This window comes from Geotrypetes seraphini, chromosome 8, assembly GCF_902459505.1.
Source record: "Geotrypetes seraphini chromosome 8, aGeoSer1.1, whole genome shotgun sequence".
Taxonomy (NCBI): Eukaryota; Metazoa; Chordata; class Amphibia; order Gymnophiona; family Dermophiidae; genus Geotrypetes; species Geotrypetes seraphini.
Genome location: NC_047091.1, coordinates 26714296 through 26729981, shown reverse-complemented (window position 1 = coordinate 26729981; position 15686 = coordinate 26714296). Strand labels below are relative to the sequence as shown.

Below are 15686 nucleotides of genomic sequence, written 5' to 3'. Positions count from 1 at the left end.
TGGGCAATAGGCCTCATATCCCGTCTATCAAGTACTTTTGTCATCCTCCCCTCTTCCTTGAAGTGTCTAGTTGGATCTAGTCTAAGCCATATTATTCTCGTGCAGGTTAGTATTTCTAAATGCAAAGCTTGTTAATTAAACTATTTTAAAGAGAGAGAGAGATCCCACTATTACCTCCTTCTTCAAGGTACTCGGACATCTCTCTTCCTCTGTTGCAGGAGTTATGGAAATTTCTTGCTCAACGCTTGGGACGGACAAGTCACTTTCCTCTTTTTCAGGAACCTGTTCATAACTATCTCTCAGAAAACCACCAAAAAAGTTTCTATCATTCTCATTAGGTATTAACTCTTCCCTGATCTTCACAAAGCTTTCTTTAGAATCAAGGCTAAGAAAAACCTTGTCTACTGTCCAACCATTCCCCGTCTCTTGTAGTTGTTGCTCATCTCTGGCAGGCAGCTCATCTGGTCGCTGGGGCACCTCTTTTGCCTCTGAGGCTCTCTTTGCACATGGCAGCTTTTCAACAGGCTGGGGCAGTTCTTTTGCCTCCAAAGCTTTTTCTGCAGGCGGCTTCACTGTTTGCTGGGGCAATTCTTTGGCCTCCAAGGCTTTTTCTGCAGGCGACTTCACTGTTTGCTGTGGCAATTCTTTGGCCTCCAATGTTTTTTCTGCAGGCGGCTTCACTGTTTGCTGGGGCAATTCTTTGGCCTCCAAAACTTTTTCTGAAGGCGGCTTCACTGTTTGCTGGGGCAATTCTTTGGCCTCCAAGGCTTTTTCTGCAGGCTGATTCACTGTTTCCTGGGGCAATTCTTTGGCTTCCAAAGCTTTTTCTGAAGGCGGTTTCACTGTTTGCTGGGGCAATTCTTTGGCCTCCAAAGCTTTTTCTGCAGGCAGCTTCACTGTTTGCTGGGGCAATTCTTTGGCCTCCAAGGCTTTTTCTGAAGGCAGCTTCACTGTTTTCTGGGGCAGTTCTTTTGCCTTCGAGGCTTTTTCTGCAGGCGGCTTCACTGTTTGCTGGGGCAATTCTTTTGCCTCCAAGGCTTTTTCTGAAGGCGGCTTCACTGTTTGTTGGGGCAATTCTTTGGCCTCCAAAGCTTTTTCTGCAGGCAGCTTCACTGTTTGCTGGAACAATTCTTTGGCCACCAAAGCTTTTTCTGAAGGCAGCTTCACTGTTTGCTGGGACAATTCTTTGGCCTCCAAGGCTTTTTCTGAAGGCAGCTTCACTGTTTGCTGGGACAGTTCTTTTGCCTTCGAGGCTTTTTCTGAAGGCGGCTTCACTGTTTGCTGGTGCAATTCTTTCACTGTTTGCTGGGGCAGTTCTTTTGCCTTCGAGGCTTTTTCTGAAGGCAGCTTCACTGTTTGCTGGGGCAATTCTTTTGCCTTCGAGGTTTTTTCTGAAGGCGGCTTCACTGTTTGCTGGGGCAATTCTTTGGCCTCCGAGGCTTTTTCTGAAGGCAGCTTCACTGTTTTCTGGGGCAGTTCTTTTGCCTTCGAGGCTTTTTCTGCAGGCGGCTTCACTGTTTGCTGGGGCAATTCTTTTGCCTCCAAGGCTTTTTCTGAAGGCGGCTTCACTGTTTGCTGGGGCAATTCTTTGGCCTCCAAGGCTTTTTCTGCAGGCTGATTCACTGTTTCCTGGGGCAATTCTTTCATTGTTTGCTGGAGCAATTCTTTGGCCACCAAAGCTTTTTCCGCAGGCAGCTTCACTGTTTGCTGGGGCAGTTCTTTTGCCTTCGAGGCTTTTTCTGAAGGCGGCTTCACTGTTTGCTGGTGCAATTCTTTCACTGTTTGCTGGGGCAATTCTTTGGCCTCCAATGTTTTTTCTGCAGGCGGCTTCACTGTTTCCTGGGACAATTCTTTGGCCGCCAAAGCTTTTTCTGAAGGCGGCTTCACTGTTTGCTGGTGCAATTCTTTCATTGTTTGCTGGGGCAATTCTTTGGTCTCCAAAGGTTTTTCTACAGGCGGCTTCACTGTTTGCTGGGGCAATTCTTTGGCCTCCAAAGGTTTTTCTACAGGCGGCTTCACTGTTTGCTGGGGCAATTCTTTGGCCTCCGAGGCTTTTTCTGAAGGCGGCTTCACTGTTTCCTGGGACAATTCTTTGGCCTCCAATGTTTTTTCTGCAGGCGGCTTCACTGTTTGCTGGGGCAATTCTTTGGCCTCCAAAGCTTTTTCTGCAGGCGGCTTCACTGTTTGCTGGGGCAGTTCTTTTGCCTTCGAGGCTTTTTCTGCAGGCGTTTTCACTGTTTGCTGGGTCAATTCTTTTGCTTCTGAGGCTTTTTCTGAAGGCGGCTTCACTGTTTGCTGGGGCAATTCTTTTGTCTCTGAGGCTTTTTCTGAAGGCAGCTTCTGTGTTTGCTGAGGCAGTTCTTTTGCCTTCAAGGCTTTTTCTGAAGGCGGCTTCACTGTTTGCTGGGGCAATTCTTTGGCCTCCAAGGCTTTTTCTGAAAGCGGCTTCACTGTTTGCTGGGGTAATTCTTTGGCCTCCCAAGCTTTTTCTGCAGGCGGCTTCTGTGATTGTTGGGGCAGTTCTTTTGCTTCCGAGGCTTTTTCTGAAGGCAGCTTCACTGTTTGCTGGGGCAATTCTTTTGTCTCTGAGGCTTTTTCTGAAGGCAGCTTCTGTGTTTGCTGGGGCAGTTCTTTTGCCTCTGAGACTTTTTCTGAAGACAGCTTCACTGTTTGCTGGGGCAATTCTTTTGTCTCTGAGGCTTTTTCTGAAGGCAGCTTCTGTGTTTGCTGGGGCAGTTCTTTTGCTTCCGAGGCTTTTTCTGAAGGCAGCTTCACTGTTTGCTGGGGCAATTCTTTTGTCTCTGAGGCTTTTTCTGAAGGCAGCTTCTGTGTTTGCTGGGGCAGTTCTTTTGCCTCTGAGGCTTTTTCTGAAGACGGCTTCACTGTTTGCTGGGGCAATTCTTTTGTCTCTGAGGCTTTTTCTGAAGGCAGCTTCTGTGTTTGCTGGGGCAGTTCTTTTGCCTCCGAGGCTTTTTCTGAAGGCGGCTTCACTGTTTGCTGGGGCAATTCTTTTGCCTCCGAGGCTTTTTCTGAAGGCGGCTTCACTGTTTGCTGGGGCAATTCTTTTGCCTCCAAGGCTTTTTCTGAAGGCGGCTTCACTGTTTGCTGGGGCAATTCTTTTGTCTCTGAGGCTTTTTCTGAAGGCAGCTTCTGTGTTTGCTGAGGCAGTTCTTTTGCCTTCAAGGCTTTTTCTGAAGGCGGCTTCACTGTTTGCTGGGGTAATTCTTTTGTCTCTGAGGCTTTTTCTGAAGGCAGCTTCTGTGTTTGCTGAGGCAGTTCTTTTGCCTCCGAGGCTTTTTCTGAAGGCGGCTTCACTGTTTGCTGGGGCAATTCTTTTGCCTCCGAAGCTTTTTCTGCAGGCGGCTTCACTGTTTGCTGGGGCAGTTCTTTTGCCTCCGAGGCTTTTTCTGCAGGCGTTTTCACTGTTTGCTGGGGCAGTTCTTTTGCCTCCGAGGCTTTTTCTGCAGGCGTTTTCACTGTTTGCTGGGGCAATTTTTTTGCTTCTGAGGCTTTTTCTGAAGGCGGCTTCACTGTTTGCTGGGGCAATTCTTTTGTCTCTGAGGCTTTTTCTGAAGGCAGCTTCTGTGATTGCTGGGGCAGTTCTTTTGCTTCTGAGGCTTTTTCTGAAGGCGGCTTCACTGTTTGCTGGGGCAATTCTTTTGCTTCTGAGGCTTTTTCTGAAGGCGGCTTCACTGTTTGCTGGGGCAATTCTTTTGTCTCTGAGGCTTTTTCTGAAGGCAGCTTCTGTGATTGCTGGGGCAGTTCTTTTGCCTTCGAGGCTTTTTCAGAAGGCGGCTTCACTGTTTGCTGGGGCAATTCTTTGGCCTCCAAGGCTTTTTCTGAAAGCGGCTTCACTATTTGCTGGGGTAATTCTTTGGCCTCCCAAGCTTTTTCTGCAGGCGGCTTCTGTGATTGTTGGGGCAATTCTTTTGTCTCTGAGGCTTTTTCTGAAGGCAGCTTCTGTGTTTGCTGGGGCAGTTCTTTTGCCTCTGAGGCTTTTTCTGAAGGCGGCTTCACTGTTTGCTGGGGCAATTCTTTTGTCTCTGACGCTTTTTCTGAAGGCAGCTTCTGTGTTTGCTGGGGCAGTTCTTTTGCCTTCGAGGTTTTTTCTGAAGGCGGCTTCACTGTTTGCTGGGGCAATTCTTTTGCCTCCGAAGCTTTTTCTGAAGGCGGCTTCACTGTTTGCTGGGGCAGTTCTTTTGTCTCCGAGGCGTTTTCTGAAGGCGGCTTCACTGTTTGCTGGGGCAGTTCTTTTGCCTCCGAGACTTTTTCTGCAGGCATGTCCTTGAAAACCTCAGTGCCTACAGCTTTCTCCATCTCTTTGTGCTTTTTCTCTCTCTCTTCTTTTGAACCACAGGTAACATTATCAGTGATTTTGTATTCACCACTGTGATCAGCAGCTAAAAAAGTGATCAGCTCTTTAGTAATCGAAGCCCCATTCTGCAAGACATCCTTAGTAAGATCTCGTTCTACATTAGTGCAGTAGGAAGAGTCTCTTACATCTGCTTCAAGGAAAGCAGCAACATTTTGGCTAATTAAATCTTTTTTAATAGCGTCAGGGAGAGAGATTCGGATACCACTGGATGGGTCATAAATTCCTCCCGTCCATATCTGGTTTGCTGCAATAATTCTGACCGTTTCTTCATCCACCAGCCCCTTTTTCAAAGCCAACATCAACGACAGTCTTTCACCATTAGCAGCATCTATAATTCCACCAGCGTCTGCCTGGGCCTGAAGCAACCTTAAAGCTGGTATGGGGTCTACTTTCCCAAACTCGATTGCTTGGGCCACAGTAAGGACATTACCAGAAGGTTTCTCTTTCAGTTCTTTGAGGGGAGTAATTGCTAAATATCTCTGACCAGATTCAATATCAATTTTGCACTTCTTTAGAAACTCTGAATAAGAGACAATTATACAGTTCTCTGGATCTACAATTCTCTGTTTCATTTCTGATGTCAGGTTTGCAGTTGTCTCTGACTGCAAATCTTCCCTGACAGCTTGAGATAAAGCTATTTCTTTGCCAGAAGCAGAATCTATAATGCTTCCACTCAGTGTCTGGAGTCCTTGAACCTTTAATCCTGATGATACTACTAGGGGTGCGGATACCAGTTCTTCTAGGTCCAGATGAAGATGCTGCTGTCTACACACCCTTTCAACCTCCAAGAGTTCCTGAGATAAGTCCTGATTAATTAATCCATATTGCAGGGCATCAGTCACCGAAAGCCTCATTCCTGATAAGTGATGGATAATCCCTCCATTTGCTATCTGCTCACTTAAGAGAAGAATGGCCTCTTCTTTACTGAGAAATCCTTTTTGTATTGCCTGAACAACAGTCAAAGGTTCTTTAGTTTTCGGATTTATAATTCCACTTATCTCCATCTGTAAGCTAATAAGCTTCTGCCTTGTTTCAATTTCAGTGTCTTTCCCCTTACAAGCTCTCTCTAGCTTTTTAAGGTTTTCTTGACCACATTTGTCCACTAAACCAAGGTTTGAAGCTAAAGTGACTGAAATTCTCTTGCTACGTTTCAGGTCTATTATTCCTCCTGTGACAACTTGCCCCTCTAAAATTCTCATGACAGTTTCGTTGTCCAGAAGGCCAACGTCTGCCGCCTCTTTGACAGAGTAGATCATGTTATTATACAGGTTGATAACACCACAAATAGCTTTTTCAGGTGAAAGCACTTTCTGCATAAGCTTCTCATCCATCAGGCCTTCATCAATAGCTTCTTCAATGCTTAAAGACTCACAGGTATGAGGATCAAAGAAGCCACTGAACATGGACAATTTTCCCAAAAGTTTTACTGCCGTATGGCTTGGCACAACACCACAGGACACTGCTTCATTAAGAAGCATCTTCCTATCAGTGCGATCCGAAATGATGCCACCATCCTGAAGCTGAGCTAAAAGCATCTTTAAAGTGTTTTCTTCTTCCAGCATCTCGAGTTTAAGTTCATGAAGTTCTAAAGGTCCAGTTCTCCCATTCTTGATTTCCTCCGGTTCTCTGTTCTTTCCTAGTAGAGTTTCTGATAATTGCATTGATCTCTCTTCTAGCCTATCATTATTCCTGCTGCTTACCCTTTTGAAATCATCTGACTGTACTACAGATTCTGGACTATTCCTATTTTTCTTCTGTTTGGCTATCATGTTATCTTTGGGTTTCACAACGTCTTTCATCATACTCTCAGATACAATTTGCTCTTCTTCCATCTCTTTTCTTTCAGCTTCACCATGGCTTGCCCTTAAGCTCCAATCTTCGTTCGTTGAATATTCAACAGAGCATTCACCATCTGCCAGCGCCAACTGTGCCTCCAATACTTTCACCTCTACATTAACGCCACTAGGAAAGCTATTTGATTCATCTTTGAATGAACTGATTTCTTCTTCATTCTCGTTAAGACTTACAACTCTTTGCTGAAGCACGGGTTCAGTATCATTTTGGTCCTGAAAGGGTTCAGTCTTGTAAATTTCTATTCCTGTGTTTTTTGTTTCCTGAATTTTTTCCGCTTTCTCCTTTCTTAATGGTGGTGTTCTCAGATCTAACAAACTAGCCTCTGATACAGCTTCCTCGTTATCCTTTGTTAAAGGTGTATAAAAAAACTGATATGGATCCAAACGCTCATCCACTACGGCTCTCAGAACCATAGAACTTTCTTTGTTATTTGTTTCCTTCAGAATTTTCTGTCCTATTTGATTGTTATCATCACCAGCATTACTTTCATTTGATTCACATCCATATGTTTCAAAAAAAGACTGAGAGACGTGAAGCAATTTTCTGTCCACAAGCAACAGCCTGTGTCCATTGTGGATGTTGATATAGCTCTGGGTCATTAGATGAAATAATATTTCAGCATCGTCTTCACTTTGTACTTCTTGGGTTTTGTGCTTTTCCTGTGGAGGTTGACTAGCAGTAGAGGCCAAAGCTAGTATACTTCTGGATGGAGAATCTACTCGCTTCGTACAGAGTACCACATCTGGTATGAAGGTCGACTCTAACTTTTTAGCAACATCTGTAGTCAGGATGCCCTGCTGTACTGCTTTCTTATACGACCAGACCTCCAAGGTCTCTGGAATATAAAGTCCCTTGAAACTGTGCCTGTTCCTAACAATTTCATAAGCTAGTTCAGTAGAGAGAATATCTTCCTGTAAAGCATCAGTCAAAGTGAGAATCTCACCAGACTCAGGCCACAGAAGGCCTACAAATGACTGAAGGGATTCAAGGATCACCACTGCAATTCTTGATGATATTAAATCTTTTGTTACTGCTTCATCGAGGGCAAGTCTTTGTCCTGTGACAGGATCTACAATTCCACCTGCCCGAAGTTGTCGCTTGAAGATGGCACATGCTAAATCCTGGTCAATTAAGTTCTGCTTCACTGCCTTATCCAGTGTTAGTCTGTGTCCTGTTCTGTGGTCCACTATGCCACCAGCAACCAACTGGGATTCTAGCAGCCTCACTGTAACTTGTCTGTCTATTAGTCCTTCCCGGAATGCTCGGAAAATGCTGACTTTCCTTCCTGACCTCAGGCACACAAGATCACCAGTGCGTTGCTTGACTGGCAGCAATCTTAAACCGGTCTCCTGGTGTGTGATGCACTTTTGCATCAGGTCTGACAGGTTGATTCTTTCTGCTGTGTTTGGATCAATCAGCTTCAAGGACTGTCGATGATACTCTAGCTTAGAACGCAGGTGGACTGTAATCAAACCCTCTTCAAAGGCCTCCTCCAAACCACTAAACCCTCCCATTGCAAAATTAGCTTCTAAAATCTTCAACCCCAAATCTTCGTTGATCTTTTTTTCCTCTATTGCTGCAACAACTGGCAGTAGCTGCTTGTTTTCAAAGTTTGTTTGGTCTATTAGTTGAAGGGCATGTTGCAGGCTCTGAAGCAGCTGGAATGTCCTGTGGTCAATAAAATTCCGTGCCAGGGCTTCCTCCAGGCAGAGCATTTCTTTTGTCTCTGGAAGAATTAGACCAGATGTTGCAAGCTGAGCTTCCAGAAGCACAAGGCCAGTGTCCTGGTCCATGAGGCCATTTTGCATGGCTCTAAAAATGGGAAAGATTTCCATGGTGCCTAGATCCAGGATTCCTGCAATGATCTCAGTGCCCTAAAAAAAGAAAAGAAAAGAATGCCAATCAGAAACAGAGAACATAAGAAAGTGACAGAAAAAAGGAGGTCATTGTTATATCAAGGCATGCAAAAATCAGGAAAGAGAATCAAATTCCAGTGTGGAAGAAATGCAGCTTTCAATGGAGTACCAGGACAGAATGAAGGCTTCCTATCTGAGAACAAAAGAAACCAAGAGAAAGGTGTTGACACATGCAAGTCATACATTTGATATTTGTGGTTCAGATCGCATTGCCAAGCAGTCGACAACAAATAATCACCACAGAATAGGAAGCATAGCATGAGAAAAACCATAACTGAAAAGCAGCGTGCAAAGTGATGTCCACTCAATTTAAAAAATAAAAAGGGGGGGGAGGCCGGTTTGCATGTCCAGTAGCTTAAGTTAAATTTTCTGCACTCTGAGAAGAATGGAATCACATTAGGGACATCTTCAAAAAGGGGTTGCTCTAGAACAGTCTATTAGCCATGCAATGGATTGAAAGAAAGAGCAGGTCACTGCTCCAGCTCCTGTCCACATGAGATTCAAGACTCATGCAAGTTCTGGAACTTCAGAGAGAAAGAAATGAAAAAGTCACCCTCACCTGGATCCAGCAGAAGGAAGAGAGTGAAGAACAAAATGCTTCTTACTTACCAGAGGTGTAGATGGCACCTTCAGCAGTTACAAACACACACACAGTGGAAGCTTTGCAAAACTACAAGCCACACACAGAGGCCCATCCTCCTGCTGTTTGCTCTGCTTTTGTTGAAATTTAAACTCAGGAGGGTTAGTTACATTTGTAAGCAAGGATGCCAGTTAATCTGTATATGATGTGACAGGACACATCGTGCTCAATGCCAACTCAAGCACCAAATGCTTTTATGGAGAAGAAGAAAAACCAGATGCACGTGTGCACACAAAGAAAAGCAGACACAGCTTTAGGCACCTAACAAACATCGATGTGTTTAAAGTCCAGGGGGGGTGGGAAGTAAGCTGAGCGTCTGGTGCAAATTTTCAGTAACAAGCACCCAACTTAGCTACTTAACAAATCAACAGCTTATTTAGGAACCTTGGTTCTAAGCCACTGATCCTTAGCAGATAAGCAGAGGCTTCATGTTCTCATTAGTATAATTAGGGTCCACCAGTACCAGAAATCACTGATGCTTCATTATGAAAGACGTGCAAAGAGCATTGTAGACTGAACAGAACTGGTAATTGGGTAGTTGCAGGAAACAGGACCTACTGACACTGGTTAGGATGGTCAGGCCAGCTACTGGGAGGTTGGCAGTGGCCACCAAGACCTACAGGCAGCAATCTCTGGTTCAGGCAGCTGTTCCATTACTAAGCTTGGGATAATACATGAAATGGAGATGGAGACAGAGCCTGGGTACCGGATCAAATCTGGAATTTATTCTGGATGGTATAGAACAAAAGAGGAAGAGGAAAAAAATGATTTGAATAAGGAGGGCTGTCCTGCACCCCTCATGCTTATACAGTGGGCACAACTCTTTGACAATATATAGATTGGCAGGTTGGACTGACTAGATGGTCTTTTTTTTCTACCATCATCTATTGATCCTTTTACCTCAAGACTGAAATGAATATGAAACAGATAGAAACATCTGGAGTGCCAGTGGTGCAGCTTTGTCAGTCAGAACATAAGAATAGCCTTACAGGGTCAGACCAATGGTCCATCAAGCCCAGTAGCCCATTCTCATGGTAGCCAATCCAGGTCACTAGTACCTGGCCAAAACCCAAAGAGTAGCAACATTCCATGCTTCCGATCCAGGGCAAGCAGAGGCTTCCCCACCTTCTGATAGCAAGAATGGCCCAAACCTTAAAAGCTACCCTTTACAAGCTGAAGGATGTTCTGGTCTTCATTTTAAGAAACAAAGGAACTGATGGATATCCAGCAATTACTGAGTCTGGTTCCCAGATGGCAAAAAACTGCAACTCTGAGAAGAGAGGACTCAAAATAGGTCATCTGTAGAGAAATATTTACTGTTTTATCCTGTCAACAGGACAAGATACTTCCAGTTGTTCACAAGTACCTGACAAACTGCCATCAACCTTCACCAGTGTGTGAGGACTGCCGATACCAAGAAGATCCTGAGATGTGAACAAAGAGTACAGACACATTTTCCACACTTCCATCCCTGTCACTATCAAAATCCTGCTGGTCTCAGAGGTACCTTTTGCTCTGTCTCCTTGGCCAGTTGGTTTTGGAGCTGCTGCAGCTGTTTTTCAGACCCACTGCACAGCTGGCGATAAGTGTCTTCCAGGAGGTCCACTTCCTGTCTTATTTGCTCCCGTTCCTCTGCTGAGAGTCTAGATGACAGACAGAAAACAACTATGTTTGGCATCTCTGTCTGCCTTTCCCTAGGTTTGCAAATAAATTACTGACATCTTATGGAGGAGAAATCTGGGGGCTGGGCCAAAGGAGAGGAGAATGGATCGCGGCCTGTCCGCTAAGGAGATGGTGGGAATAGCAGTAGCACGGTGGATTCCAAGCCAAAATCTGGCATTTGGATGCGGTCCCCTAGATTACCACAGAGAGCTACTAGTTTAACTCAATATTTATTTATAAATATGATAAAGAACCTTTCTATAACAACAACAAGGCTAAGTGCAGATAATTTCAAATTAAAAATAAAAAAAACCCAGGTTGATTCAGGAAAGGGAGAACAATCAGGAAGCTGAACTTTTCTCATCCAAACACAGGCAATCAAAAACGTTCACAGAGCCCAAGAAGCTCTTCCTGTGCTCATGTCCAGCAGCACCAGGGAAAAATAATCCTGGTATACCACACTTTGGTTACTTACTTGTGACCATGTTTGGCCAGAAATATCTGGGCAGTCCTGATGGCATCTGACACTTGCTCCTTCATGACACCAAGTTCTTCACCGAGGGCCTGCAAGATCAAGAAAAAAACCATGCAAAGAATAACTGGAACAGGTCAGCAAGCAAGGAAGTGGTGGGGCATTGGCAGAATAAAGACCAGACTCTTTAGGCAACAAATAACACAAAGAAAAATAACTGCAAGCAAAAGACAACAGCACTGTATCTCCTAGGAGCTATCTTTCTATTTTAACTCTGTCTGGGTGATTTTCAAGGGAATTTTGCAGAAAAATTCCTTTGATTCTTCCAGGACGAAAAGCAGTGTGAGCAGGACAAGGATGGGCTGGCGGAAGTATTGCAGACTGGTTCTTCTTTGTCTTGGCAGTTTTTCAGTGGCATTTTCCTTTCAACATTAGACCAACTACCGCTAGTCCAGGCAAAAACGGTTACGTCTGTCATGTACTAAAATGACCAGGTCTGTGGTGGTTAACTTTAAACATTGGCTGTCTTGGGCCACACCCAGACACTGGCGATAAAATTAGGGCAGCCTTTTTGCTGTGGTGGTTCCACTCAAACTCCACTCACCTAGTTACCTAGTTGGCAGGCTGAATATTTCAGCTAAGCAGATAACTCTCAGTTCCACCCAGACTCTACTCCAGGACCACTGCTGGAGAGTGCCAAAGTGGTCTGATTGGATTTTCAGAAGCACTAGCTGGGCAAGTGCTACTGAAAATCTGGGTAGAAGCCACTCCCTGCTCTATAAATCCTGCTAAAAAAATATGACAAATATCCGTTCTTCTCTTTAGGTGTGTTCCTGCTCATACTGGCAAAGTACCCGGTTTCCTATAGTGGCTATTCCAGATCAAAAGTGCCTTTTAGAAGATGGTAAATTGATTGCTTTTGATGAGTTAAAGAGACTTTTTCCCCTGCTGCAAGTACAACTTTACGTAAAGTCCCAGGAATGGGTGTCAAGAGAACTTAGATGAGACTGAAAAGTTTCAGGGCCTGTGGGTGGCACAGTATAATTTATTTTGTATAGATATTTGAGGGGGGGATGATCTTACGAAACATAAATGTATGTTGCACTGGGAGAGAGAACGGGAATTGGAAGATCCTATTGACAGAAGAGGACAAATCATCTTTACATGTGTTGATTAGAGAAAACACTCCTGTTAAACTTCAGGTTCTATTCCTCAATTCACTTGGATTGTGTTGGCAATGAGGGAAAGACGGAGGGACGTTTTACATATTTAGTAGTTTAGCTCCAAAATCCATGAGCAAAATCAACAACAGCGGCGAGAGCAAAGGAGAATTCTCCCACTGCTACGGAGGGACAGGCCAGTGAGGTAAAGCTTCAGCGCCCTGAGCAAGCATCTGACTGCTACGCCCCTTAAGCTGGCCCTGTTCCCAGTGTTTTTTCTAAACCCTAACAAAGGCTGTATAAACTATCTGCTCTGTTTCACTCCAGGCACTTTGCATTATTAGCACACAAGATAAAAACAACGCATAAAACGGCAGAAGCGGGACAGACTTTGCCTCATGAAGTCCAGATCACAGATGAACTTGTTTTATCTCTGCTGAACCACCTTCACTGGAATAATTTAAGGTTCCTTTGTGAGAGGGAACAGCTCCATCTTACCTGCTGCTCCGAGATGCAGTCCTTGAGATCCTGCCGCTCTTTAGTCAGGGGTGGAAGGTCCCCTGCTAAACCCAAAGCCCAACCCAGCAGCTTCTTCACCTTCTCTACATGCTCCTGCTTCTCCTCCTCCACAACTTTCTGGAATGAAATGAGGGAATTACTAAAACCCACAAAATGCTTGCACATTGGAATCAGAACATCTCAGTGCCAAAATCGGATTGATTGTGGCTTTACATAGACAGTGGGGTCCTGTGGCACACTACAAACACCAGGGACCTTGTAAAGGAATTTGCCTACAGTTGCAGTCAGTGACCCCTCAAATTTCAAAATGCTCGGTCTATCATTTGAATCTTTAATGCTTCTTGGAAATGGGTTCTAGGTTAGCAGGCTCTACATGATTAGAAACAATGGCCTGGAAAGCAGATCCAGAGGAGCAGAGGGGAATGCCTCTCTTCACTTCGTAAGCCAGCCCTTCTTTTCCTGTTGCTCATTCAGTATCACAGTTTCTACTTATTAGCTAGGACAAGATACTAACTAGAACCCGTTGAAATTCAATGGCAGGTTCTGGTCGAGTTGGACCTAGTACAAGCACAGGTGGGATGTCACGTTGAGGGGTTTGGGCACTCTCAAGGCTACAACATATAGTTTTAGAATACATTTCTGTATTTTTAGACCATCATTTCGTTTTTAGCTCAAGGCAGTGTACAACAATTTTTCAAGTCAGGGATGTTAGGTACATTAGATAGATTGTGAGCTCACCAGGACAGAAGTACCTGGATGTAAACTGCTTTGAGTGTGGTTGTAAAGGTACACAACAAGCCCCAATCCCTTTCCTCCTACTCTAATGGGACATATTCTAAATTATTTAAACGGATACCTGAGGGTCACAATGAATGTCAGTGGAAGCAGGATTCAAATTGTGGTTTAGGTGGTTTGCAACCTACTGTTTTAATTACAAGGCCAGATCAATCACTTGCACATTTGTATCAGTAAAAGATTTTAGCTTGGGCATAGCCTAGGGGTAGCCTATATGTAATAGTGGCATGGATGCACAAGAGTCTCAGGTCCACACGGGAATAACCCACCAAGGTTGATCATGATTAAAATCTAAAATTCAATAAGCTAAACCTTTTGGAAAATGGCTTCACAAGCGGTGGTAGCTGGGTGATTTATTAGAAACTTGGCAATAACCTATTGAAGAGGACGTGGATGTCAGATTTAGTGTTAATAAGGTGAGAGAAAGTGGCCTAGCCATTCCATCACTGGGCTGAGAACTCCATTTCTGTCACTAACACCCCTTTGGCCTTACTGACTTGCTATTTCCCACTGCCTCAAGTACCCTGTACAACAATGCATCCATCCAGGAGCACTGTTATCACCAAACAAATTACAAGATCTGAAATGGATTAACAGATTCTAGACATACTTAGGGCTGGCAGAGAGCAGTGGTAGGAAATAGGTTGAAGGTTCAGATAAAAGGCAAGGGAGGAGCTGGTGTTAGGGGAGTTTCTATGCTAAGCTACCCAGTGGAAAAATCACACCCCAGCAAGACTGGATGGACCCCTTTGCAGGCAAATTCACTAAAAATACAACCATGTCTCATACGAAGCTCAAAAGATTCGTGTAATGTGACTTTTTACTCGTACAATCTACACCAACTTATTTGAGAGGTAAATGACAGAATTCTTCTCTGTTAATTGTAAACGTACTCTGCCAAAAGACTAAGAAACCTAAAAGATTTGTATAAATGTGTTAACATTTCAGGGCCTTTTGAAAGCTGGACCACCTTCAACTTTGCTTTAGGATTTTGTAACTATGAAAAATGGTACCTCCTCTTCCTCCAGCCGCCAGAGAGCATCGCTGATATACTTCACATGTTGGGTAGTCAGAGTCACCAGTGCAGTGTAGCGAGTCCGCAGGTTCATAAACTAAAGCAAATTACAAGGTTTAAAAAGGTCAAAAATACCACTGAGAACATTCAGCAAAGAGGGGGGGGGGGCAAACAAACAAACAAATCCTACCCTCTGCTGGGTAAGAATGAAATGAACTGGGTCTTCGCGAGAAGGGCAAAAGAGCTACAGTGTCGCATGTTTGAGGTTCACTTATTTTATCTTCTTTTGCCTTATGGATGAAAAAACCTATATTCACATATTGAAGTAGTTCTCAGCCCAATCCTCAGGGCAAACCAAGCCGGTTGGGCTTTCCTGATATCCACCAATACAATGGAAGCAGCACACGTCCTTAAAAAATGGACTGGCTAGGAACATTATCAAAGAGAAGTCAATCAAAACTTATCTCTTTGATAAATTTCTCAAACTCCATTTCTACCTTGATATATTTTTTTAAACACTTCCAGATAAATTTGATTAATCTTAACATGCTAATGTAATTTCAAAAGTTTTTTGTAATATCGCTGTCTCTTCCTCTGTAAACCGCTCTGAACTGTTTGTGGTATTGCGGTATATAAAAATAAAGTTGTTATTATTATTATTTCTGGCTCTAGAACCCAATCTGTCATCTCTAAACCTGAAGGTAGAAAATCTCCCTACACATATTTCTATTTCTATCATTTAAATTTCTCCAGAATTCTACTGTTCAACGGTTCCCCCTTCTGCATCTATTCCTTTCTCTCCTCTCTTCTACCTTCCAAAGTATTTAGATCAATGCTGTCTTGTTAAAATGTTTATTTTATTTTTATTTTTCCTCTAACTCTACTTTTCACTTCTCTATTACCCTCCAGGTACTTTAGTTAGATTGTGAGCCTTCGGGACAGTAAGGGAATTTTTCAAGTACCTTTCTTATTTCTAATCTTAATGTATATTTTCTGTAAACCGCTTAGAACCTAACGGATGTAGCGGTATATAATTTTATTTTATTTATTTTATTTATTTAGATTTACAAATGAACATACACAGTGGGGAGTAACTAGACATATAAGTAGTACAACAGGTTTAGGGATTGGATTTATAGTTTTTGGAGAGAATTAAATACAGGGAGAGTATGCAGAAAGAGAGAAGGGGGAAATACAGTAGTTTAGTTTAAGGAAAGTTATAAGCGTTTAGGTGCAATTTGTTAGTGGATAGAGAAGAGAGGGTCATACTGGAAGTTC

The 15686-nt window shown here is 43.7% G+C and overlaps 1 protein-coding gene across 18 annotated transcripts in view; it reads right to left on the bottom strand.

Moving 5' to 3' along the window:
- Nucleotides 1-15686, bottom strand: part of MACF1 (microtubule actin crosslinking factor 1) — a 423081-nt gene that overhangs the window by 265136 nt on the left and 142259 nt on the right. For 13 of the 18 annotated variants that reach the window (XR_004540255.1, XR_004540254.1, XM_033953642.1 and 10 more), the window contains 5 exons: nt 14407-14505; nt 12578-12715; nt 10923-11011; nt 10293-10428; nt 175-8103 (listed from right to left, as the gene is read on the bottom strand). Coding sequence is in view for 16 of the 18 variants with exons in the window: in XM_033953642.1 (XP_033809533.1) it covers nt 175-8103; nt 10293-10428; nt 10923-11011; nt 12578-12715; nt 14407-14505 (8391 nt within the window). In the remaining 2 variants the exon portion in view is untranslated. The remainder of the gene's footprint in view (nt 1-174; nt 8104-10292; nt 10429-10922; nt 11012-12577; nt 12716-14406; nt 14506-15686) is intronic. The other 5 variants (XM_033953648.1, XM_033953649.1, XM_033953650.1 and 2 more) reach the window with 2 other exon arrangements.